Genomic DNA, 27124 nt, shown 5'->3' on the forward strand with positions numbered 1-27124 from the left:
GGACGGCCCTTCAGGACAATCGGTGCAAGAATCTCCGTGCTCGCATTGTGGATGTGGGCAGCGGTCGCAGACGGGGGTTGCGTTTGAAGAAGGAGCGGTGGAGGAGCCTCAGCGTGTTCAAGTTCGTCCGGCTGGCGGGATCACAGCGCCTGAGCAGCCAGGTCGGTGTTTCTCTTCTGTCTCTTTTGCTAATACTTACATGGCGGGGGTTGCGTCGGGCAATAGGGATGTCGGCGGGTCGTCCGGGGTAAGTGGTAGTTGTTTCAGGGATCTAGTGGGTTGCTTGCGCGAGCTGGTCAACAAATTGGACAGGTCGCGGGCCCCGGGGTCGGCGGGAGTGGCTCCGGTTGCGGTTTGGGGGGTGGCGACGCCGGCGGTGGTCGGACAGCCCCAAGATAGGGTGCCGGTAGGAAGTTTGGGGGGGCTGTGGCGGTGTCGGTGCAGACGGATGGGGCGCAGGAGGGTGACAGGGTGCGGTTGGATGATAGAGCAAGGGGGGAGGTTTATGTATGTTTTGAGGGCCCGTTGGGGGCGCATTTGAAACAGGAGGTGCGCGAGCATATATGGAAGGATGAGTATGTGGAGATATTTTCTCTTCTTCCTTTGGCAAAATTTTATTTGGATAAAGGAAAAAGGGATGAGAGTAAGAAAGAGGAGGAGGAACGGCGGCGATATCGGCTCGTTCCGCAAACGTTTGTGAACTGGTTGCAAGCTTTTGCGATATTGGCTAGCGTCGTGGGGGAGAAGGTTCCGGAGCATTGTTCTGCTCTTTTTTGCTATATGGATGCCATCGGTGAGGCGCATCGGGTGTACGGCGGGGTGGCTTGGCTGCGGTATGATGAGCAATTTCGGCAGAGGAAGGCGGTGCGGCCCAGCATTAGATGGGATCAAAAAGACATTGCGTTGTGGTTAAGGGTGACGGCTCCAGTTAAGACGGGACAATCCTTTCCAGGGAGCGGGGGGTCTGCAGGGCAGGTTGGCCAGTCCAGTCAAGGGGCTAGTTCTAAGCTCGGGTTTTGCTGGCAGTTCAACGACGGCCAATGTAAATTTGGGGCAACATGCAAGTTTAAACACGTGTGTTCCCATTGCAGCGGGTCGTCGCATGGCGCGTCAAAATGTGTGCGAAAAGGAAAAAAGGGAAGTGGAACAGGGGGTACAGCTGGTCAAGGGGATGACGCCGGTGAAGTTAGAAAAGATGGCCCCTTTCTAAGTAGGTATCCGGATAGGGCTGGGGCGCAGTTGCTTGCGGATGGTTTTAGTGTGGGTTTTGTGATTTCTCCCCCCCCCCCCCTTATGTTGTTCCGTCACTCGTTGGAATCTTCGGTCTGCTTATCAACACTCTGGGGTGGTGTCGGATAAGCTGCGTAAGGAGGTAACTTTGGGCCGCATGGCGGGACCTTTTGTGGAACCACCAGTGCTGGATCTTGTTGTCTCCCCGTTGGGTGTGGTGCCTAAGCGTGAGCCGAAGAAGTTTCGCTTAATACATCATCTTTCTTTTCCCCGGGGGGCTTCAGTGAACGATGGGATTGATCCGGAGTTGTGTTCAGTTGTGTACGCGTCGTTTGATAAGGCGGTAGTTTTGGTTCGGGAGGCAGGTGAAGGTGCCTTGTTAGCTAAAACAGACATTGAGGCAGCTTTTCGGCTATTGCCGGTTCATCCCAAGAGTCAACGGTTGTTGGGCTGTTTTTGGGAAGGGGAATTTTTTGTGGATCGCTTTTTGCCTATGGGTTGCTCCCTGTCTTGCGCCTATTTTTAGGCTTTCAGTTCTTTTTTAGAGTGGGTAGTTCGGGAAGTCGCAGGTGTAAGATCTGTCATTCATTACCTGGATGATTTTCTGTGCGTTGGCCCGGGTGGTTCGGGGGTGTGCGCTAATGTTTTGTATGCTTTGCAGGGCGTCATGCGAGAGTTTGGTGTCCCTTTGGCTCCGGAAAAAACGGAGGGGCCGGTCGCGGTTATTCGTTTTTTGGGCATTGAAATTGACTCAGTGTTGATGGAATGCAGGCTCCCGGAGGACAAATTGACGGCTCTGCGGGCGGAGGTTCAGGCGTTGTCTCGGCTTAAGAAGGTTACGTTACGCAGTTTGCAGTCTGTTTTGGGGAAGTTGAACTTCGCGTGACGGATATTGCCCATGGGCAGGGTTTTTAGTAGGCGGTTGGTGGCTGCAACTGCGGGGGTGGTGGCCCCGCATCATTTTGTGAGGTTGAGCGGTGAGCATCGGGCTGATTTGTTAGTATGGCATCGGTTTTTGGGGCAATACAACTGTCGGTCTCTTTGGATGGCGGGGGCTCTTGATTCCGTGGACTTGGATTTGTTTACGGACGCCGCGGGACGGGGTAATTTTGGGGCCTATTGTGGGGGCCAGTGGTGTGCTTGGGGGTGGCCTGATAGCTGGGTGGAGCACGGTCTGACAAAAAACTTGGCCCTGCTCGAGCTATTTCCTATCGTGGTCGCTGTGACCATTTGGGGGGATAGGCTCAGGGACAAGAAGATCCGTTTCCACTGCGATAATATGGGGGTGGTTTTGGCTATTAATAATATCTCGCCGTCGTCTCCTCCGGTGGTTCAACTGTTGCGGCATTTAGTGCTAGTTTGTTTGTCATTGAATGCTTGGGTGGTGGCGGTGCATGTGCCGGGGGTGGACAATTGTGTTGCTGATGCCCTTTCTCGCTCGCAGTGGGATCGTTTTCGTCAGCTGGCGCCGGCAGCAGATCGGATCGGCAAGGTGTGCCCGGATCATCTATGGGATTTGGTCTCTCTGCAGCAGAAGCATTGATTGAGCGATCTTTGGCAAGTTCTACGTGGGCAGCATATCGGGCTGGCTGGGCTCAATGGGAGCATTGGTTGGGAGCACTAGGTGACGTCCGGTCTGATCGGGACAGATTGGTGGCTCTGTTGTATTGGCTGGGGGACGCGTATGAATCAGGTGTGTCAGTGGCGAAAGTGAACAAGTTTGTATCTGCGGTGGCTTTCGGCCTGAAGTTGAATGGGGTCTCGGATGTGACTAAAGAATTTCTAGCGGTGCAAGCGTTGAAAGGGATTCGAAGGGGGAGAGCGTCGGTTGACAGGCGGCGGCCAGTTTAGTTCCGGATTCTTTGTTTGTTGGGTACGTCGGTGGAGGGGGTGTGTACTTCGGGTTTCGAAGCTCGATTGTTTCGCTTGGCTTTTTCGTTAGCTTTTTTTTGGGGCTTTCAGATTGGGTGAATTGGTGGCGCCGAGTGTGTCGCGTGCGGGAGGCATATGTCAGGATGATGTGGAGCTGTTTGCGGATAGGGTGGGGATCGTGCTGCGCAGGTCTAAAACTGACCCGACAGGCAGGGGGAGGCGGGTAGTGTTGTTTGCGACTGAGGGTTCGGTGATGTGTCCGGTACTTTGCGTTTCCGCCTTGGGGATACAGGTGGGGGTAACGGGGGTTCCATTATTGCGACATGAGGATGGGTCTTTTTTATCTAGGTTCCAGTTTGGTGCGGTGTTCAAGCGCTGTCTACTGGCAAGTGGGATACGGGCGACGGATTACTCTTCCCATTCTTTTCGCATTGGGGGTTGGATGAGGCGGGGGTTAGGCGTATTGAGAGATGGGAGTCTAACCGTTTCCGCTCTTACGTGCGGCCTCAATTGCTGTAAGGGGGGATTCACACGAACGTGTATTCGGTCCGTGCGGGCCACGTGGTTTTCATGCGCCACACACAGACCAATACAAGTCTATGGGGCAGTACAGACAGTCCGTGCTTTTTGCGCAGCGTTTGTCAGCTGCGCAAAAAACGCGACATGTTCAATATCTCCGCGTATTTCGCGCATCACGCACCCATTGAAGTCAATGGGTGCGTGAAAAACACGCAGGTCGCACGGAAGCACTTCCGTGCCAACCGACTGAAACAGCGCACCAGCTGTCAAAAGGATGAATGTAAACAGAAAAGCACCACGTGCTTTTCTGTTTCCAAACATCCAAACGGAGTGTCTTTTTAGATGAGCGAACCCGGACAACCGAACCGAACTTCACCGGGTTCGGCCGAACTCGTTTTGGCCGAACCCGGCAAAGAAATTTCCGGTACGCGACGTCAGGAGATAGTCACTGTCCAGGGTGCTGAAAGAGTTAAACTGTTTCAGCACCATGGACAGTGACTTCCGATCCCAATATACATGAACCTGTAAAAAAAAAACGAAGTTCTGACTTACCGATAACTCCCGGCTTCTTCCTCCAGTCTGACCTCCCGGGATGACAATTCAGTCCAAGTGACAGCTCCAGCCAATCACAGGCCAAGCACAGGCTGCAGCGGTCACATGGACTGCCGCGTCATCCAGGGAGGTGGGGCCCGATGTCAAGAGAGGCGCGTCACCAAGGACGCGTCACCAAGGACACGTCACCAAGGCAACGGCCGGGAGGGAAGTTCTCGGTAAGTACAAACTTTTTCTTTTTTTTTTTAACAGGTTGCTGTATATTGTGTTCGGCATTCACTGTCGAGGGTGCTGAAAGAGTTACTGCTGATCAGTTAGCTCTTTCAGCACCTTGGACAGTGACGGGCGTCGACTAGCCTCATCTCTATGATGGCGGCTGCGCGAAAATCACGCAGCCGCGCATCATACACGGATGACACACGCAGCTGTCAAATGGTTTTTGCGCGCGCAAAACGCCGCGTTGTTTGCGCGCGCAAAAACGCAACGTTCGTCTGAATCTGCCCTAAGTCTGTTAAAAGATGGCTTGGGTACGTTCTGCCTGTGTTTGATGGAGTGTGATTGGTGTTGGTAAGTGGTATGTGTTTTCTTTTACAGGTTCACGCCCGTGTCTGGTTTGGATCTTGGGGCATTCCTTTGTGTATTGGGGCACACTGAGGGCGGACGTTCGCCCGGATGGACGCCAACTGAGGATTCCGTGGGATGATGCTGTGCTGCATTGGTTAGGTTTTCGAGGGATGGTTTGGTCTAGGGTGTTGCAGGAATTTCAGGTGTACACACAGCTAGATAGGGTTCCTGAGATATTAGTGTTGCATGTTGGGGGGAACGATTTAGGTGTTCGCCCTTTTCGGGATTTAGTGAGGGACATTAAGCACGATTTGTTGTGCTTATGGGCATTACACCCGAGACTTCTTATAGTTTGGTCGGATATTGTGCCCAGAAGGACCTGGCGTTTGGCCTGATCCGTGGAGAGGCTGAATAAGGCCAGGATAAAGGTCAATAGGGTGGTGTCGGCATTTGTGGCAAAAAATGGAGGTGTGGTGGTCAGGCACAGGGACCTGGAATCGGGTGTGGGGTGTTACTGGAGATAGGATGGGGTGCACTTGAATGAGGTGGGGATGGATTTGTGGTGTTTGGCCCTGGCAGACGGGATTGAAAGAGGGGTGTTGGTGTGGAGGAGCTCATGGGCTTGAGGTGGTCAAGGCCCATGTCGCAGTGGCGGGGGGAGTCCTTGAGGTTGGTCAGTAAAACTGGTGGGGGGGTCGCATCAGGGGTATGCGTCCCCCAAAATATGTGGAAGGCTTCTTAGGGTGTTACCCCTTTGAAGCGCTTTATGGGCAAAGCCATCTGCAGGAGTGAGCGGTGCCTTCGAGCCGGGTTACGGCTGGAGGTAAAAGCAAGTGGTGGTGGCAGATGGCTATTTTTTCTAATTGGCGGTAACCTCAAGGGCTTCCCCTGGTCATGTTATTGATGTTATTTATATTGACCCTGTTAAGGGTTTGTTATGAGTATTTCGGAAGAATTCCAATTTTGGGGAATTCTGTGTTATTTAATGTTTGGTTATAAAATTTTATTTTCATAAAATTTGTATTAATAAACGGCTGCTGTGGCCATTAAAATCCAATCTGGTGTGGTGTGTTTATTCCTAAAAGGGTAAGGAAGTTTTATGGAGCACTCGACTCTACTTATCCAAGTCACGTGTTGTCCAATTTATATAAATAAAGCTTACTCATTGAATAATAAAACCCTTTGCTACTTCTAATAGACCTTGTGATTTAGTTCCTCAACATTTCAAGATCTCTGCATGCAGTATGTGAATGGAAACATTCTTGTTAACATCCAGAGGCTGAAAATCTAATCCTGACCTAGTCCTGCTCATGCAGCTGATGGTTTGCTACAATGTACCAATGTAGTGGGACGGATGTGAGTGACGCTGTGGACTATGTCAGCACTATATACATACCTTACAGTATAATGCACAGCCGGGACTCTGAGTCAGCGTAACCCTCCCCATCCCCCACAGTTGTTGTCCCCCGGCAGCCATATTGTATGCAGTTTCCTGGGTCTGGTTTGCTATATCATGAGCCCCGCGGATCACATGACACATCAGAAGCGCAGCATTCAGCAGTCGCGTCCTGTTCTGTGCTCGCCCTGTTTACCCGCTATTTATAACCAGGGCTTATCCAGGCAGCATTATCGGAGTCTCGGGCGGCCAGGACGTTCCAGGAAGCACTGACAGTGTGAAACTGGATCATCCAGAGAAGTTCAGGCAACTGCCAATCAGTCTCCATTATAAGGGCACAAAAATGTAATGCTTCCGATTCTAATAGAACGCCCGGAAACGGGGATGTCATTTACAACACAGGAACGTGTGGGGATAAAGCACCCCCAAAAGTGAAGACTCAGTGGGTGCTTATTATCGGTGACAACAGAAGACCCCCCCCCCCCCCTTAGTGTCACAGTCCGCATTGACTGGACAGAGCTCCACTATCTGCTATATTGTCTGCTGTTGGGGTATTACTAGTGGGTGTCAAGTTATGGGGGAAACGTTGCTGGCTATGATATAAGGCACCATGCCTGGCAATATTATTAGTATGTATCTGGCAATATTATGGGGTGCAGTGTGTGTCTGACAATGTTATGGTGGCACTATGGCTGGCAATGTTAAGGAGGTTAATCTTGTGGCTAACTACATTATGGCGTCACGGTTGATAATGTTAAGTGGGCACTGTGGCTGATAAATGTTATAGAGGACTGTAAATAGTAATATTTTGGGTGCGCTCTCTAAGGCTAACCACCTTATTAAAAATGTTATGTGGGTACTGCCTGCAACTGGCATTGTTATGGGGGTTTTGTGTCTGGTAATGTTCTGGCGGCACTGTCAATGGCTAACATTAATATGGTGGCACTGTTTATGGCTGACAATGTTATAGGGGCACTGTCTGACTAATAATGATATGGCGTACTGTCTGTAGGTAACATCTTTATGGGAGCCTATTACGGGGCACTTTTGGTAGCTGACAGGACTATGGGAGCACACAGTGTCCTTATAACAGTGGCAGCCATAGTGTCCTCACAAAATTGCAAGTCACATTGTCCCCATCACAGTGCCACCTACAGTGTCCCGATAACAATGACAGTACAGTGTCCCCATAGCAGTGACAATCACAGTGTCCGGATAATGACAGTCAGTGTCCTTAACAGTGACAATCACAGTGTCCCAATACCAGTGACAGTCACAGTTCTTCCAAAACAGTGACAGTTGCAGTGTCCCCATAATAATGACAGTTACAGTGCCTCACATAACAATAATAGCCACATTGCCTCTGATAACAGTTACATTGCTTCCATAACTGTGACAGACAAAGCACCCCATAACAGTGACAGCTACAGTGCCCATAAAAGTGACAGCTACAGTGCCCCATAACAGTGACAGCTACAGTGCCCCATAACAGTGACAGCTACAGTGCCCCATAACAGTGACAGCTACAGTGCCCCATAACAGTGTCCACTACAGTGCCCCATAACAGTGTCCACTACAGTGCCCCATAACAGTGACAGCTAAAGTTCCCCATAACCGTGATCGCTACAGTGCCCCATAACAGTGAGGGCTACAGTGCCCCATAACAGTGAAGGCTACAGTGCCCCAAAACAGTGACAGCTACAGTGCCCCGTAACAGTGACCGCTACAGTGGCCCATAACAGTGACCGCTACAGTGCCCCATAAAAGTGATCGCTACAGCGCCCCATAACAGTGATCGCTACAGCGCCCTATAACAGTGACAGCTACAGTGCCACATAAAAGTGACAGCTACAATGCCCCATAACAATAACAGCTACAGTGCCCCATAAAAGTGACAGCTACAGTGCCCCATAAAAGTGATCGCTACAGCGCCCCATAACAGTGATCGCTACAGCGCCCTATAACAGTGACAGCTACAATGCCCCATAAAAGTGACAGCTACAGTGCCCCATAGCAGTAACAGCTACAGTGCCCCATAAAAGTGACAGCTACAGTGCCACATAAAAGTGACAGCGATAATGCCCCATAACAGTGAGAGCTACAGTGCCACATAACAGTGACAGCTACAATGCCCCATAACAGTAACAGCTACAGTGCCCCATAAAAGTGACAGCTACAGTGGCACATAAAAGTGACAGTGATAATGCCCCATAACAGTGAGAGCTACAGTGCCACATAACAGTGACAGCTACAGTTCCCCATAGAAGTGTCAGCTACAGTGCCCCATAACAGTGACAGCTACAGTGCCCCATAACAGTGACCGCTAGAGTGCCCCATAAAAGTGACAGCTACAGTGCCCCATAAAAGTGACAGCTACAGTGCCCCATAACAGTGACAGCTACAGTGCCACATAAAAGTGACAGCGATAATGCCCCATAACAGTGAGAGCAACAGTGCCACATAACAGTGACAGCTACAGTGCCCCATTACAGTGACAGCTACAGTGCCCCATAACAGTGACAGCTACAGTGCCACATAAAAGTGACAGCTACAATGCCCCATAACAGTGACAGCTACAGTGCCCCATAAAAGTGACAGCTACAGTGCCCCATAAAAGTGACAGCTACAGTGCCCCATAACAGTGACAGCTACAGTGCCACATAAAAGTGACAGTGATAATGCTCCATTACAGTGAGAGCTACAGTGCCACATAACAGTGACCGCTACAGTGCCCCATAAAAGTGTCAGCTACAGTGCCCCATAACAGTGACAGCTACAGAGCCACATAAAAGTGACAGCTACAATTCCCCATAACAGTAACAGCTACAGTGCCCCATAACAGTGACAGCTACAGTGCCACATAACAGTGACAGCTACAGTGCCCCATAAAAGTGACAGCTACAGTGCCCCATAACAGTGACAGCTACAGTGCCCCATAACAGTGACAGCTACAGTGCCACATAAAAGTGACAGTGATAATGCCCCATAACAGTGAGATCTACAATGCCACATAACAGTGACAGCTACAGTGCCCCATAAAAGTGTCAGCTACAATGCCCCATAACAGTGACAGCTACAATGCCCCATAATAGTGACAGCTATAATGCCACATAAAAGTGACAGCTACAGTGCCACATAACAGTGACAGCTACAGTGTCCCATAAAAGTGACAGCTACAGTGCCACATAACATTGACAGCTACAGTGCCCCATAAAAATGACAGCTACAGTGCCCCATAACAGTGAAAGCAACAGTGCCACATAAAAGTGACAGCTATAGTGCCACATAAAAGTGTCAGCTACTGTAAAGGATCTGCCAGACACAGCTTCCTAGTCATCGCCCATAGGTAATCAGTCTGCACTTGCTCCTATGTCTGTGAGACTGACTCCATCTTCCACCACTCAGGATGGCAGGCTTAGGAATGGGAGAGCCTATCACAGCCTGGCCAGACGGAGCTAGCTCCCACCCTCTGTCTAATTATACCTGCCTTTCCTGTTCCTCCTTTGCCTGTGATTCTGCTTTGCTTGTTTCCTGGCTCTGCTGCTGCTGCTGCTTGAACTACTGATCCTCTGCTTGTTATTGACCTTGGCTTACTGACCACTCTCCTGCTCTGCGTTTTGTACCTCGTGCACTCCTGGTTTGACTCGGCTCGTTCACTACTCTCATTGCTCACGGTGTCTCCGTGGGCAGCTGCCCCGTTTCCCTAGCTTCTGTGTATCCTTGTCTGTTTGTCTGTCGTGCACTTACTGAGCGTAGGGACCGTCGCTCAGTTGTACCCCGTCGCCTAGGACGGGTCGTTGCAAGTAGGCAGGGACTGAGTGGCGGGTAGATTAGGGCTCACCTGTCTGTCTCCCTACCCCGTCATTACAGCTACAGTGCCCCATAACAGTGACAGCTACAGTGCCACATAAAAGTGACAGCTACAGTGCCACATAAAAGTGACAGCTACAGTGCCCCATAACAGTGACAGCTATAGTGCCACATAAAAGTGACAGCTACAATGCCCCATAACAGTGACAGCTACAGTGCCCCATAAAAGTGACAGCTACAGTGACCCATAAAAGTGACAGCTACAGTGCCCCATAACAGCTGCAGTGCCACATAAAAGTGACAGCGATAATGCCCCATAACAGTGAGAGCTACAGTGCCACATAACAGGACATCTACAGTGCCCCATAAAAGTTTCAGCTACAGTGCCCCATAACAGTGACAGCTACAGTGCCCCATAACAGTGACAGCTACAGTGCCCCATAACAGTGACAGCTACAGTGCCACATAAAAGTGACAGCTACAGTGCCACATAAAAGTGACAGCTACAATGCCCCATAACAGTGACAGCTACAGTGCCCCGTAAAAGTGACAGCTACAGTGTCCCATAACAGTGACAGCTAGTGTCCCATAAAAGTGACAGCTACAGTCTCCCATAACAGTGACAGCTACAGTGCCACATAAAAGTGACAGCTACAGTGCCCCATAACAGTGACAGCTACAGTGCCCCGTAAAAGTGACAGCTACAGTGCCCCATAAAAGTGACAGCTACAGAGCCACATAACAGTGACATCTACAGTGCCCCATAAAAATGACAGCTACAGTGCCCCATAACAGTGTCAGCAACAGTGCCACATAAAAGTGACAGCTACAGTGCCCCATAACAGTGACAGCTACAGTGCCCCATAACAGTGACAGCTACAGTGCCCCATAAAAGTGACAGCTACAATGCCCCATAACAGTGACCGCTAGAGTGCCCCGTAAAAGTGACAGCTACAGTGTCCCATAACAGTGACAGCTAGTGTCCCATAAAAGTGACAGCTACAGTCTCCCATAACAGTGACAGCTACAGTGCCACATAAAAGTGACAGCTACAATGCCCCATAACAGTGACAGCTACAGTGCCCCGTAAAAGTGACAGCTACAGTGCCCCATAAAAGTGACAGCTACAGAGCCACATAACAGTGACATCTACAGTGCCCCATAAAAATGACAGCTACAGTGCCCCATAACAGTGTCAGCAACAGTGCCACATAAAAGTGACAGCTACAGTGCCCCATAACAGTGACAGCTACAGTGCCCCATAACAGTGACAGCTACAGTGCCCCATAAAAGTGACAGCTACAATGCCCCATAACAGTGACAGCTACAGTGCCCCATAACAGTGACGCTACAGTGCCCCATAACAGTGACAGCTACAGTGCCACATAACAGTGACATCTACAGTGCCCCAAAAAAATGACAGCTACAGTGCCCCATAAAAGTGACAGCTACAATGCCCCATAAAAGTGACAGCTACAGTGCCCCCATAACAGTGACAGCTACAGTGCCCCCATAACAGTGATCGCTACAGTGCCCCATAACAGGACCACCCACATATGCACTCAGAACTGTGTGCCTGCCAAGGATGATTCCATAAGCGCCTCAGTTTCAGATGCCCCCATACGTATTTCTTCCTAAGATGCCACAATTGTGCCAGGCACAATTGTCCCCAAAAGAGCTTGCGGCCGGTGTCCTATGAAAGCCCCTGCTGTGCCCTTAACGTCACGAGCTAAACATCAACAGATGCGTCTGAAAAGACTGAAATCTCTCCAATTTTGGGCATTTAGGATCAAATTGCCCCAAATTCCTACGATTTTCAGTAAGATTCAAAAAATTCTAATGACCTGTTATATGGTTATTATGACCGGACTGTTATATGGGGGTCTTCATTGCAATATTGTGTGGATACTGTGACTGGCACTATAATCTGGACACTATTGGTATTATATGGGCAGTATGACAGGCACATTATTATTATTATTATTATTATTATTATTATCACTATTATTATTATCATTATTGTTATTATTATTTATTATTATTATTATTTATTATTATTATCATCACTATTATTATTATTATTATTACTATTATTATTATTATTATTATTATTATTATCATTATCACAATTGTTATATTGTTATATTATTATTATTATTATTATATTATTATTATTATTATATTATTATTATTATATTATTAGTATTATTATTATTATTATAGTTATTATATTATTATTATTATTATTATATTATTATTATATTATTAGTATTATTATTATTATTATAGTTGTTAGTATTATTATTACTATTATTATAATTATTATTATTATTATAGTTATTATATTATTATTATTATTATTATTATATTATTATTATTATTATTATAGTTATTATTATTATTATATTATTATTATTATATTATTATTATTATTATTATTATTATTATTAGTTATTATTATTATTATTACTATTATTATAATTATTATTAGTTTGCCACATTCCGTATATCTTGTCTTTATAGACTGTAATTCATATTTTTATATATTATTTAATATTCCATAAATTGGGAGTGTGGAGTGTAATACATAAATAAATAATGCTCAGCTACTGTGAGAACTACATTACCCATCATCCCCTGGACTAGGAAGGAAGCAGCGTGGGTTGCTGCGGATCAGCTGCTGCTGTCTGTAGTATGTGAGCTGTGTGAAGCCTCTCTCCAAGGCTTTTTATAGGACAGATGGGGGATGGGATGTGAAAGGAGGCCAGCGACATACGATGCCTTGCTCCCGGGCTCCGGCTAATTAATCCATACAGGAGGGGGATCGTAGGATTACTGTCATTTCTACAGCAGCACCGTGCAGGTGACGAGAGCGATATAACCCCTGCGGTATAATCATCTCCTCCTCCGGATGCTGGACGCCCAGGATCCTGACATCTGCAATATTGTATTATTACACAATCTGGCCAGGAATTCCCAGCCGAGAGAACACAGAGGAATCCGCACTGCACAGGACGCTACCATCCCGATGAGCGGGAATGCCGGAGTCGCATCCATATTCATGAGCAGCTGCTGACACCCTGGATCCCTTGATGGGTGTCGATGACAGGCTGCGAAGAAACCGTAACACCTCCGTCTACAAACGATCGTTACCTTCAAGACAGCGCTGTGTTCACTCACGCCGACCGTGCCACCTTCGCGTTCTATATGTGCAGGAAAATGCCTTAGTTAATTTACTAAAAAGAAAATTCTGCCTTTTATGACCTTTTTTTCAGAATTTAAATTTTTTTAATTTCTGAAATTTTTAGGAATTTTGAACAGGATTTTTTGAAAAAAAGTTATCATCGCGGAACACTGGAGAATAGAAGGAGAAGATATATTGACAGGGACTCGTGTTGGAGAGCCTGAGAATTTGCGAAAATTCTTGTGAGAATTTTTGTCTTAATGATTTAAGATTTTAAAAAGAAAAACCTGAATTGGAAAAACATTTTAGATTTCTTTTTAGTATAATTTATTGATTTGAATTTATTTATTTGTTATTATTATTAGGGCTACTAGATTACAGAAAAACCTCTTAAGAGAATTTGATAAAAATACATTTATTTTTTACAAAATTTTGGTTAGTTCTTCGGAGTTTGCAAAAATTGTTGCCAGTTTTTTTGCATGATACTTGGACTTTTTTAGTAATATTCGGACACAACGCCGGTTGAGATGGAGCGGCAAAGAGCCGAGATGCTCATAAAGATCGCACGGGTGCGACTCCAGTGCGGAAGAACGGGGGATGCTCTGAATTACCTATATCAAGCCCAAGGTCTCTACCCAACGCGCACGGCTGCCGGGCTCATACAGGCCATACGAGGAGGTTATTTTGAAGCCGAAGAAGGCCCCTGTGAACAAACGCATGGTCACTATGAGCAACGTGACTTCTGGGCCCACCAAAACCACCATGCTGGTTGCGGGAACTGCAGCAGGCCAGAGTGGCAAGAAGAAGAAGAAGACGATGAAGGAGATTATGATGACGATGAGGATGATGATGATGATGATGAAGATGAAGAAGAGGAAAGGGTGATGCAAGGCTTTGAAAACCAAGAGGATTACTACCAAGTCCTTGGAGTTAGAAAGGACGCCAACACGGAGGTGATCCGGAAGGCGTACCGGAAACTGGCGCTGAGATACCACCCGGACAAGAACAGCTCCCCGGGGGCTACAGAGGCCTTCAAGGTGAACGGGGATGGTGAGCCAATGTGAAGGGTAGCGGGTGGTGTTTGCTGTGTGTTATGTGAAAATACAAAAATCCTATCCAGCTGTTTCTTAGTTATTTTGGATTATGGGAAAGCTGGGTGACAACCAATATGGCCGCCATTAAAACTCCTACAAGGGTTGTCACCCACCTGTCCCACACTCCTCAATGGCAATCAGCTTTCGCTAAATCACTAGGAAGCTTTGAGGTTCAGGGATGTGAGAAAGCTGGGTGATAACTGGGGAGCTGTAATGACGGCCATGTTGGTTGTCACCCAGTCCTAGCACATTACTGGACCCCGCTGTAAGTTAAGATTTTTTAAGAATTAGAATGGGGGATGGTGGTCTGACAACATGGTTCTGTGTCACCTCCTGTCATCATCAGACAAACTCCACCTGTGTCAGCAACGAGGTACCAGGTAAATTAAAATTTAGGAAGAAATGGAGATTTTTCAAAACTGCTCCAGCCGGGTTGCTACCTTTACCACCAAAAATTATTTTTACTATCTAATATCCCTGGGGTCTAGGGTAGTGGAAGGGTTAATACCAACATCCCTAGTGGTCCATGGCAGGAAAGGGATTAATGCTAGTATCCCCGGTGGCAGGGGCGTGACTAGGAAAGACTGGGCCCCATAGCACCCCCCTTGAAGATAGTGCCACACAGCCCCTCTTGTAGATAGTGCCACACAGAGCCCCCTTGTAGATAGTGCCACATACCCCCCTTGTTGATAGTGCCACACAGACCATCCTTGTAGATAGTGCCACACAGCCTCTCCTTGTAGATAGTGCCACACAGCCCCTCCTTGTAGATAGTGCCAGACACACAGTCCCCTTTTGCAGATTGTGCCACCCACCCCTTCTTGAAGATAGTGCCCCCAAACAATTAAAAAAACATTGTACTCTCCTAGCCCCGTTCCCGTAATGAACATAGCTGCTCCACAGCCTCCTCAGCAGCCTATGAGATGCAGAGACGGGACCTTTGTGTAGGCGTGATCCAGTAACGTAATCATGCCGGCCTGCGCAGGGATCCTGTCCCAGCATCTTATATACTGCAGGCCTAGCGTGGCTTGCCCCCCATTGGTAGATAGTGCCACACATCCCCCCTTATAGATAGTGCCACACAGCTCCCCTTGTAGATAGTGCCACACATCCCCCCTTGTAGATAGTGCCACACAGCTCCCCTTGTAGATAGTGTCACACAGCCCCCCTTGTAGATAGTGCCACACAACCTCCTTGTAAAAATGTCCACACACCCCCTTGTAGATAGTGCCACACAGCCCCTCCTTGTAGATAGTGCCACACACCGCACCCTTGTAGATAGTGCCACACACAGCCCCCTTGTAAAAATGTCCACACACTCCCTTGTAGATAGTGCCACACATCCCCCTTGTAGATAGTGCCACACATCCCCCTTGTAGATAGTGCCACACTGCCCCCTCTTGTAGATAGTGGCACACACCATCTCCTCTTGTAGATAGTGCCACCCACCGCCCCCTCTTGTAGATAGTGCCACACAGCCCCTCCTTTTAGATAGTGCCCCACACACAGCCCCCTATAGTAGATACTGCCACACACACCCCTTGTAGATAGTGCCACACACCCTCTCCTTGTAGATAGTGCCACACAGCCTGCTATAGTAGATACTGCCACACACCCCCCTTGTAGATAGTGCCACACAGCCTCTCCTTGTAGATAGTGCCACACAGCCTGCTATAGTAGATACTGCCACACACCCCCTTTGTAGATAGTCTTCACACAGCCTCTCCTTGTAGATAGTGCCACGCAGCCTGCTATAGTAGATAGTGCCACACACCCCCCTTGTAGATACTGCTACACCCCCCCCTTGTAGATACTGCCACACACAGCCCCCTTATAGATAACACCACACAACCTCTCCTTGTAGATAGTGCCACACAACCTCTCCTTGTAGATAGTGCCACACAGCCTCTCCTTGTAGATAGCGCCACACAGCCTGCTATAGTAGATAGTGCCACACCCCCCCTTGTAGATGCTGCCACACACAGCCCCCTTTTGTAGATTGTGACATCCACCCCTTCTTGAAGATAGTGCCCCCAAACCAATAAAAAAACATTGTATTCTCCTAGCCCTATTGCTGCAATGAACGAAGCAGCTCCACAGCCTCCTTAGCAGCCTATGAGATGCCGAGACAGGACCCTTGCCTAGGCGTGATCCAGTGACGTAATCGCGCCAGCCTGCACAGGGATCCTGTCCCAGCGTCTTATAGACTGCAGGCCCAACGTGGCCTGTAGCCGAGTGAATGGCAGAGCAGGGATCTATCTCCCTGCTCCACCATAGTATTGAATTGTATATGTGTCCTAAGGATACAGATACAATTGAATGTCAGTCACCAAGGGCCCTGGATGCCTGATATCAGTGACGCCACCGGGCATTAGGGAACCCTTGACGCCCTACACATAAATGTTATGCCGCAAGCCCCATACCACCCGATATGGCTGCTATAGTAATAGTTCTGCTACTGGAAGTGAAAAGAGTAATGCAAACAAAGCTGGAGGTCTAGGACAGGAAAGGCGATAATGCAAGAATCCCTGGTGGTCTAGGGCAATGAAAGAGTTAATGCAAGCAGAGCTGGTAGTTTTTGTCAGGAAAGGGGTTCATGTAAGCATCCCTGGTGGGTGAGGGGAAAAATACATTTATTATTATTATTATTATTATTATTATTATTATTATATTATCATTATTTTATTATATTATTATTATTGTTGTTGTTTTTGTTGTATTATTATTATTATTATTTTATTATATTATTATTATTATTATTATTATTGTTGTTGTTGTTGTTGTTTTTGTTGTTTTATTATTATTATTATTATTATTATTACTATTATTATTAATATTACTATTATTATTATATTATTATTGTTGTATTATTATTATATTATTATTTTGTTTTTGTTGTATTATTATTATTATTATTATTATTATTGTTGTTTTTGTTGTATTATTATTATTATTGTTATATTATTATTATTGTTGTTGTATTATTATTATTATATTACCGGCCTCCTAGTCCTAATTTCTGGGTGGCGATACCCAATAAGGTCGGAATAAAATCATTTACGAGGATATCTCACAGCTTATCAGGGCCTCTGAATAACAAATCTGCTTTGTAGTGGAAAATGTATTGTTCACATTTGCAGTATAATGACAAGATCTGCCCTTCTGAAGTCTAGAAAAGTTGAATAAGAACCACACCATAATAGTTTACACCCAGCGTTCCCAAAAACAGATACAGTATAACAAATAAACCACTCAATAGATCCGGATCTGCCAAAGATGTCCCCATAACAATGTCATCCACAGATGTCCCCATACCAGTGTATCATCCACATATATCCCCATAACAGTGTATCATCCACAGAAATCCCCATAACAGTGTATCATCCACAGATGTCCCCATACCAGTGTATCATCCACATATATCCCCATAACAGTGTATCATCCACAGAAATCCCCATAACAGTGTATCATCCACAGATGTCCCCATACCAGTGTATCATCCACATATATCCCCATAACAGTGTATCACCCACAGATGTCCTCATAACAGTGTATCACCCACAGATGTCCTCATAACAGTGTATCATCCACAGATGTCCCCATACCAGTGTATCATCCACATATATCCCCATAACAGTGTATCATCCACAGAAATCCCCATAACAGTGTATCATCCACATATATCCCCATAACAGTGTATCATTCACAGATATCCCCATAACAGTGTATCATCCACATATATCCCCATAACAGTGTATCATCCACAGATGTCCCCATAACAGTGTATCATCCACATATATCCCCATAACAGTGTATCATCCACAGAAATCCCCATAACAGTGTCATCCACAGATGTCCCCATACCAGTGTATTATCCACATATATCCCCATAACAGTGTATCATCCACAGATCTCCTCATAACAGTGTATCATCCACAGATGTCCCCATAACAGTGTATCATCCACAGATATCCCCATAACAGTGTATCATCTGCAGATGTCCCCATAACAGTGTATCATCCACATATATCCCCATAACAGTGTATCATCCACATATATCCCCATAACAGTGCATCATCCACAGATATCCCCATAACAGTGTATCATCTGCAGATGTCCCCATAACAGTGTATCATCCACAGATGTCCCCATAATAGTGTCATCCACAGATGTCCCCATAACAGTGTCATCCACAGATGTCCTCATAGCAGTGTATCACCCACAGATGTCCCCATAAGAGTGACATCCGAAGATGCTCCCATAAGAGTGAATCATCCACAGATGTCCTCATAAGAGTGTATCTTCCACATATGTCCCCATAACAGTGTATCACCCACAGATGTCCCCATACCAGTGTATCACCCACAGATGTCCCCATACCAGTGTATCATCCACATATGTCCCCATAACCGTGACATCCAAAGATGCTCTCATAACCGTGTATCATCCACAGATGTCCTCATAACAGTGTATCATCCACACATGTCCTCATAAGTGTATCATCCACACATGTCCTCATAAGTGTATCACCCACACATGTCCTCATAAGTGTATCACCCACACATGTCCTCATAAGTGTATCATCCACACATGTCCTCATAAGTGTATCATCCACAGATGCCCTCATAAGAGTGAATCATCCACAGATGTCCCCATAACAGTGTATCTTCCACATATGTCCCCATAGCAGTGTCATCCACAGATGTCCCCATAACAGTGTATCATCCACAGATGTCTCCATAACAGTGTATCACCACAGATGTCTCCATAACAGTGTATCACCACAGATGTCCCCATAACAGTGTATCCTCCACAGATCCCCATAACAGTGTATCACCACAGATGTCCTCATAACAGTGTATCATCCACAGATGTCCCCATAACAGTGTATCATCCACAGATGTCCTCATAACAGTGTATCACCCACAGATGTCCTCATAACAGTGTATCACCCACAGATGTCCCCATAACAGTGTATCCTACACAGATGTCTCATAACAGTGTCATCCACAGATGTCCCCATAACAGTGTATCATCCACAGATGTCTCCATAACAGTGTATCCTCCACAGATGTCTCATAACAGTGTCATCCACAGATGTCCCCATAACAGTCTATCATCCACAGGTGTCCCCATAACAGTGTATCATCCACAGATGTCCCATAACAGTGTATCCTCCACAGATGTCTCATAGCAGTGTCATCCACAGATGTCCCCATAACAGTCTATCATCCACAGGTGTCCTCATAACAGTGTCATCCACAGATGTCCCCATAACAGTGTATCATCCACAGATGTTCCCATAACAGTGTATCATCCACAGATGACCCCATAACAGTGCTTCATCCACAGATGTCCCCATAACAGTATATCATCCACAGATGACCCCATAACAGTGTTTCATCCACAGATGTCCCCATAACAGTATATCATCCACAGATGTCCCCATAACAGTGCATCATCCACAGATGTCCCCATAACAGTGTATCATCCACAGATGTCCCCATAACAGTGTATCATCCACAGATGTCTCATAACAGTATCATCCACAGATGTCCCCATAACAATGTATCATCCACAGATGTCCCCATAACAGTGTGTTAGCCGCTGGTCTTGATTGTTTTTATATTTCTGGCTTCCATTTATACCAATGTCTTTTGTGCTTTTTTTTTTAGGTTATTGGGAAAGCTTTTGCAGTTCTCAGTGATCCAACTAAGAGAAAATCATATGATGACTCACAAGGCCGAGAGCAAGCTCCTTCTGACCCGGACCTGACAACAGACGAGATCTTTGATCTATTTTTCAGGGGTTACTTTTCTTCCCGAGCTGCTTATGCTTTTAATGGTCGTCCACGTGAGCCACCAAGATCAACCAGAAGAGATGAAGACGGGAGATGGCAGAGGTGGTCAGCAGAGGATGATGTGCAAGACAGGCCAAGGGGGCAGCAGAGAGAGAGTATGAGACAAAGTAATGGTCAAGAATGGAAATGGAAAGAGGAGGCCACTCACGAAGGAAGGAGACAAGGCCAAGAGCAGAAACCAGAGGGCGGTCAATCAAAGGGGCAGAAAGAAGCGAAACGAGAGTCGGGAAGACCCAAAACTCAACAAGAAAGGAAGCAAGATGCTGGACGGACAAGTCCAAAGTGGTGGGAGAAGAAGGGTCAAGAACCCAAAAAGTCAAGATGGCGTGAAGAAATGGAGAAACATAATATAAAACGGCCTAGAAGACAGGAGGAGGAAGAAGAAGGTGTTCCACAGAAATCAGCTTATTCTGCCTTCATCCAGGTCCTACCAGTCCTGATCCTGGTGGTGGTATCAGTGGTGGCTCAGATGACTGCCACCACTCCACCGTACTGTCTCCATTCTAAACCTTCTTCTGGCCTAACGATCCCTCGGGAAACCAGCAGCCGGGGAGTCCCGTATTTTGTCGGCCAGAACTTCCAGAATCGTTATCGAGGTCAAACACTGGTGGAGCTGGAGAGGGCAGTGGAGAAGGAATACGCCGAACAAGTCCAAGCCGGTTGTTGGAAAGAGAAACAGCAGAGGTCCGACTTGGCCAACCTTGCCCGGATTTATGGAGACCAGAGATTAAGAGAGAAGGCAGACACCTTCAAGATGGAGAACTGTAGAAAGTTATCAGATCTCATAGGTATACGGAGAGGAGGTTGAGGCAATAGAGACATCTGGTGTGGTCCTAACAAAACTTTTTATGGCATTTAGAAGGACCTGCTATAATCCTGTTTGAGCCCGTTGATACTACAGCTACTAGGAAATTTACACGCAATGGAGCCGAGAACCTTCGGCCCAGGCTACATGGTGACTTCCGTCATACAAAGCTTGTAGGCTCAATGTAGGGGTAACAACGGGTCACGTAAAAGGTGCATATGACTACAATATTTATATAGCATGACAGTCACATGTCCATCAAACTCCAATAGAAGTGAATTGGGGGAAAAATTTGCGTGGCCCAAATCCCATGTGACTTTCATTGTATGATCCTAGTCCAGCTATATCCCAGAAATCACCATGAAGCCTGGACCTTCTATACATGTAATCTGGAACTTCTATCCATGTAGCCTGGACCTTCTATCCATCCATGTAGTCTGGACCTTCTATCCATGTAGCCTGGACCTTCTATCCATTTAGCCTGGACCTTCTATCCATGTAGCCTGGACCTTCTATCCATCCATGTAGTCTGGACCTTCTATCCATGTAGTCTGGACCTTCTATCCATGTAGCCTGGACCTTCTCTCCATGTAGTCTGGACCTTCTATCCATGTAGTCTGGACCTTCTATTCATGTAATCTGGACCTTCTATCCATGTAGTCTGGACCTTCTATCCATGTAGTCTGGACCTTCTATCCATGTAGTCTGGACCTTCTATCCATGTAGTCTGGACCTTCTAAGACATTTTCTGAGACATTTTAGAGACTTATAGAAATGTTCCTTATACTGTGAATAAAGACAAAAAAACGTGCCAAAATAGACCCACACCCAACACTAAGCCACAGAGCTTCCCATAAACCTGGAAAAACATCATCTATACTGCGCTTCATATCGTTGTCTTCATGTCACCCAATAGGTGCCACCCTACTATGTCTGGCAGACATCTCACACATAGTTCTGACTGTAGTTGAGGTTGGAGAATAAAAGCTGCAACCCTATTGGTTGCTAACGAACAACTCCTTCCAGGACTTTTCCAGGAAGAACTGTAAAATCCCCTCATGTCTTCAATGCGATGATCAGATCACTAGACGGATGTATTTTTCATTTGACTTTGCCTGTAAGTTAATAAAATGAAGAATTTTATGTCGGTCATCATCATTTCCTCAGAAGATGGTTGTGGGAGGAGACTTCTGCTTCCTATGATTGACATATGACTCTTGAGATCACATGACAGTCAGGGGGAGTGGTTTGATATTACCCAGTGCGGGTGGACATGGCTGGTCAGCATCAGCTCTTGTCTTGGGTGGGGTAGTCCCTTATAGCCATGGCAATCCTACCTCCCCCAGATCAGGCACGGCTATGACTGACTGGTGACCCCCCTCTATGGCGTCCATATTCCCTAATAGGACATCGGGACAGTGGTTCCTGTTTTGGTGGACTCGAGTCGTTCATTCGACTACATTTCCTGCCTGGCTTCCCCCGCTGTTTGCCGGAGGTGCCAGGGACCCGTGGCGATCAGCTGCTTTCTCAAAGGGGTTGTCTCATCAGAGAGTAACTCTGCGGGTGTCACCGAGGACCCAAATCTCCACTTTATGTCCAAATTTTTATAGCCACAATTTCTCAGTCCTTCCGCCAGCAGTTATGGTGCCAGGCTTGTATAGTTCCTGATGGGCATTGTCATGATTATGAACTGGAGATATTTCTGGGCAATGGTTCCTGGATGGCGACTGTAAAGTGAGACTTTGGGGTGCTGTAAAGGGGGCTAACTCTGGGCAAAAGCTAAATTTACAGTCAGATCCTGATTAGATGCTACAGGCGGTTACATGGGTGGCATGGCTCCAGTCTGTTGCAGGAGCGCATAACAATGGTGCCAAGATGTCAGGAGTTAGATGGGCAGATCAGGCATCAAGTAAGAACCACTTTAGGATAATGGGGGAGGGGGTCATGGAGGAAGTATAAATGAAGTCATTACGAGTCCGTCCACTGGGACCACCACCGATCCCAAGAACTTACCAGTGCCGACTGTAAATAGGGAAGTGGCGGTACATGGGGGTCACTCCTCAGTGAAGTGAATGGTTCTGTAATATTCAGGAGAAGGTGACCGCCCACAAATGTTCACTTCTCCGCTAGCTAGGCAGATGCTGGGAGTTGTAGTGATGGTCACGTTGGTTGTCAACCAGCTGTGGGTGGAGTTATCATACGACGGCTGGGGTCAATCGGGATCCCTATAAAAATGAGCGAGGAACAAAATAACTCCGGCCGAAGGATAGACCCGCCATCCCGTTACTGAAGAGGATGCGCTCTCATCAAGGGGGTGTGGCACTATCTACATGGACACTGAGGCACTATACAGGGGCACTATCTACATGGGCACTGTGTCACTATCTACAAGGGCACTGGCACTAGGGGCAGCTAAGGGGGCATTATACTGTATGGGGGCATTATACTGTATGGGGGAATTTGTTCATTATACTGCATGGGAGAATATGTGTGGGCATTATACTGTAAGGGTGCATCTATGGGGCATTATACTGTATGGTGGCAGCTAGAGGGCATTATACTGTGTGGGCCAGCTATTTCGCATTATACTGTGTGGGGGCAGCTATTTGGCATTATACTGTGTGGGGGCAGCTAGAGGGCATTATACTGTACGGTGGCAGCTAGAGGGCATTATAATGTATGGTGGCAGCTAGAGGGCATTATACTGTATGGTGGCAGCTAGAGGGCATTATAATGTATGGTGGCAGCTAGAGGGCATTATACTGTATGGTGGCAGCTAGAGGGCATTATACTGTGTGGTGGCAGCTACAGGGCATTATACTGTATGGTGGCAGCTACAGGGCATTATACTGTATGGTGGCAGCTAGAGGGCATTATACTGTATGGTGGCAGCTAGAGGGCATTATACTGTATGGGCCAGCTATTTGGCATTATACTGTGTGGAGGCAGCTATGGGGCATTATACTGTGTGGGGGAATTTGGTGATTATACTGCATGGGAGAATATGTGTGGGGATTATACTGTAAGGGTGCATCTATGGGGCATTATACTGTATGGTGGCAGCTAGAGGGCATTATACTGTGTGGGCCAGCTATTTCGCATTATACTGTGTGGGGGCAGCTATTTGGCATTATACTGTGTGGGGGCAGCTAGAGGGCATTATACTGTATGGTGGCAGCTAGAGGGCATTATACTGTGTGGGGGCAGCTAGAGGGCATTATACTGTGTGGGGGCAGCTAGAGGACATTATACTGTGTGGGGGCAGCTAGAGGGCATTATACTGTATGGTGGCAACTACAGGGCATTATACTGTGTGGGGGCAGCTAGAGGGCATTATACTGTGTGGGAGCAGCTATGGGTCAGTATACTGTGTTGAGGCAGCTAGAGGACATTATACTGTGTGGGGGCAGCTATGGGGCATTATACTGTGTGGTGGCAACTACAGGGCATTATACTGTATGGTGGCAGCTAGAGGGCATTATACTGTGTGGGGGCAGCTAGAGGACATTATACTGTGTGGGGGCAGCTACAGGGCATTATACTGTATGGTGGCAACTACAGGGCATTATACTGTGTGGGGGCAGCTAGAGGGCATTATACTGTGTGGGGGCAGCTATGGGTCAGTATACTGTATGGTGGCAGCTACAGGGCATTATACTGTGTGGAGGCAGCTATGGGGCATTATACTGTGTGGTGGCAACTACAGGGCATTATACTGTATGGTGGCAGCTAGAGGGCATTATACTGTGTGGGGGCAGCTAGAGGACATTATACTGTGTGGGGGCAGCTACAGGGCATTATACTGTATGATGGCAACTACAGGGCATTATACTGTGTGGGGGCAGCTATGGGTCAGTATACTGTATGGTGGCAGCTACAGGGCATTATACTGTGTGGAGGCAGCTAGAGGACATTATACTGTGTGGGGGCAGCTACGGGGCATTATACTGTGTGGGGGCAGCTATGGGGCATTATACTGTGTGGGGGCAGCTAGAGGGCATTATACTGTATGGTGGCAGCTAGAGGGCATTATAATGTATGGTGGCAGCTACAGGGCATTATACTGTATGGTGGCAGCTAGAGGGCATTATACTGTATGGGGGCAGCTAGAGGGCATTATACTGTATGGTGGCAGCTAGAGGGCATTATACTGTGTGGGGGCAGCTAGAGGACATTATACTGTGTGGGGGCAGCTACAGAGCATTATACTGTATGGTGGCAACTACAGGGCATTATACTGTGTGGGGGCAGCTAGAGGGCATTATACTGTGTGGGGGCAGCTATGGGTCAGTATACTGTATGGTGGCAGCTACAGGGCATTATACTGTGTGGAGGCAGCTAGAGGACATTATACTGTGTGGGGGCAGCTACAGGGCATTATACTGTATGATGGCAACTACAGGGCATTATACTGTGTGGGGGCAGCTATGGGTCAGTATACTGTATGGTGGCAGCTACAGGGCATTATACTGTGTGGGGGCAGCTAGAGGACATTATACTGTGTGGGGGCAGCTACGGGGCATTATACTGTGTGGGGGCAGCTATGGGGCATTATACTGTGTGGGGGCAGCTAGAGGGCATTATACTGTATGGTGGCAGCTAGAGGGCATTATAATGTATGGTGGCAGCTACAGGGCATTATACTGTATGGTGGCAGCTAGAGGGCATTATACTGTATGGGGGCAGCTAGAGGGCATTATACTGTATGGTGGCAGCTAGAGGGCATTATACTGTGTGGGGGCAGCTAGAGGACATTATACTGTGTGGGGGCAGCTACAGAGCATTATACTGTATGGTGGCAACTACAGGGCATTATACTGTGTGGGGGCAGCTAGAGGGCATTATACTGTGTGGGGGCAGCTATGGGTCAGTATACTGTATGGTGGCAGCTACAGGGCATTATACTGTGGAGGCAGCTAGAGGACATTATACTGTATGGTGGCAACTACAGGGCATTATACTGTATGGTGGCAGCTAGAGGGCATTATACTGTGTGGGGGCAGCTAGAGGACATTATACTGTGTGGGGGCAGCTACAGGGCATTATACTGTACGGTGGCAACTACAGGGCATTATACTGTGTGGGGGCAGCTATGGGTCAGTATACTGTATGGTGGCAGCTACAGGGCATTATACTGTGTGGAGGCAGCTAGAGGACATTATACTGTATGGTGGCAGCTACAGGGCATTATACTGTGTGGAGGCAGCTAGAGGGCATTATACTGTGTGGGGGCAGCTATGGGTCAGTATACTGTATGGTGGCAGCTACAGGGCATTATACTGTGTGGAGGCAGCTAGAGGACATTATACTGTATGGTGGCAGCTACAGGGCATTATACTGTGTGGAGGCAGCTAGAGGACATTATACTGTGTGGGGGCAGCTATGGGGCATTATACTGTGTGGGGGCAGCTATGGGGCATTATACTGTGTGGGGGCAGCTACAGGGCATTATACTGTATGGTGGCAGCTAGAGGGCATTATAATGTATGGTGGCAGCTACAGGGCATTATACTGTATGGTGGCAGCTATGGGGCATTATACTGTGTGGGGGCAGCTAGAGGGCATTATACTGTATGGTGGCAGCTAGAGGGCATTATACTGTGTGGTGGCAGCTACAGGGCATTATACTGTGTGGAAGGCACTATGGGAGCATGATACTGTGGGGGCTGAATCGGGAATGTATGGGTGGGGATTGGATGGGATTAGGGGCGTGGCTTCAAAGACAAACAAATATTGCCCTCTTTGTAATACATGAAAGTTGGGAGGTATGTGTCAGTACTGCAAGGAAGTGCTGCGGACTCATACTTCTGCTGACCAGTGGTGGTCCTGGGTGTAGGACCGCCACTCTTCACACAATAATGGCCTATCCTGAGGTTATACAATGTATGTAAGCTCTCGAAAAAAAACAAAAAACATAACCCTTTACGTCTAAGGCCTCGTGCCCACTTCAGTTATTTTCGGCAGGGTGCTATCCGTTTTTTTAACGGATAGCACCCTGACACCTTCATTTCAATGGGGCCATTGCTTCAACGGAACCGTGTTGCCGTTCCGTAAAATATAGGACAGGACCTACTCCTGTCCGTTTTGACGGAAGAGTCTCGGCCTTTTCATTGATTTAGTCCGTGAAACAGTGGCCTGAACACGGAAGCCATCCGTGTGTGGTCTGTGTTTCACGGATCCGTCATTAACGGCCGTATGACGGCCAACAGAAGTTTGCATGAGGCCTAATGCACACGAC

The 27124-nt window shown here is 47.3% G+C and overlaps 1 protein-coding gene across 1 annotated transcript; it reads left to right on the forward strand.

Annotated features, from left to right (window-relative positions):
* The first annotated feature begins 12597 nt into the window (after positions 1 to 12597).
* LOC142682192 (dnaJ homolog subfamily C member 18-like) lies at positions 12598 to 22029 on the forward strand. Its single transcript, XM_075847317.1, has 2 exons — positions 12598 to 14164; positions 19897 to 22029. Exons 1-2 carry the CDS (start codon positions 13655 to 13657, stop codon positions 20887 to 20889), a joined length of 1503 nt encoding a protein of 500 aa, XP_075703432.1. The 5' UTR covers positions 12598 to 13654; the 3' UTR covers positions 20890 to 22029.
* The last annotated feature ends 5095 nt before the right edge of the window (positions 22030 to 27124 follow it).

The sequence above is a fragment of the Rhinoderma darwinii genome (genome assembly GCF_050947455.1).
Source record: "Rhinoderma darwinii isolate aRhiDar2 chromosome 3 unlocalized genomic scaffold, aRhiDar2.hap1 SUPER_3_unloc_11, whole genome shotgun sequence".
Taxonomy (NCBI): domain Eukaryota; kingdom Metazoa; phylum Chordata; class Amphibia; order Anura; family Rhinodermatidae; genus Rhinoderma; species Rhinoderma darwinii.

Excerpts from the sequence above, each read along its gene's own strand:
- LOC142682192 (XM_075847317.1), top strand. The coding sequence starts at position 13,655 with ATGGAGCGGCAAAGAGCCGAGATGCTCATAAAGATCGCACGGGTGCGA. Across the intron at positions 14,165-19,896 it reads GGGCTACAGAGGCCTTCAAG|GTTATTGGGAAAGCTTTTGC; the intron begins GTGAACGGGGAT and ends TTTTTTTTTTAG.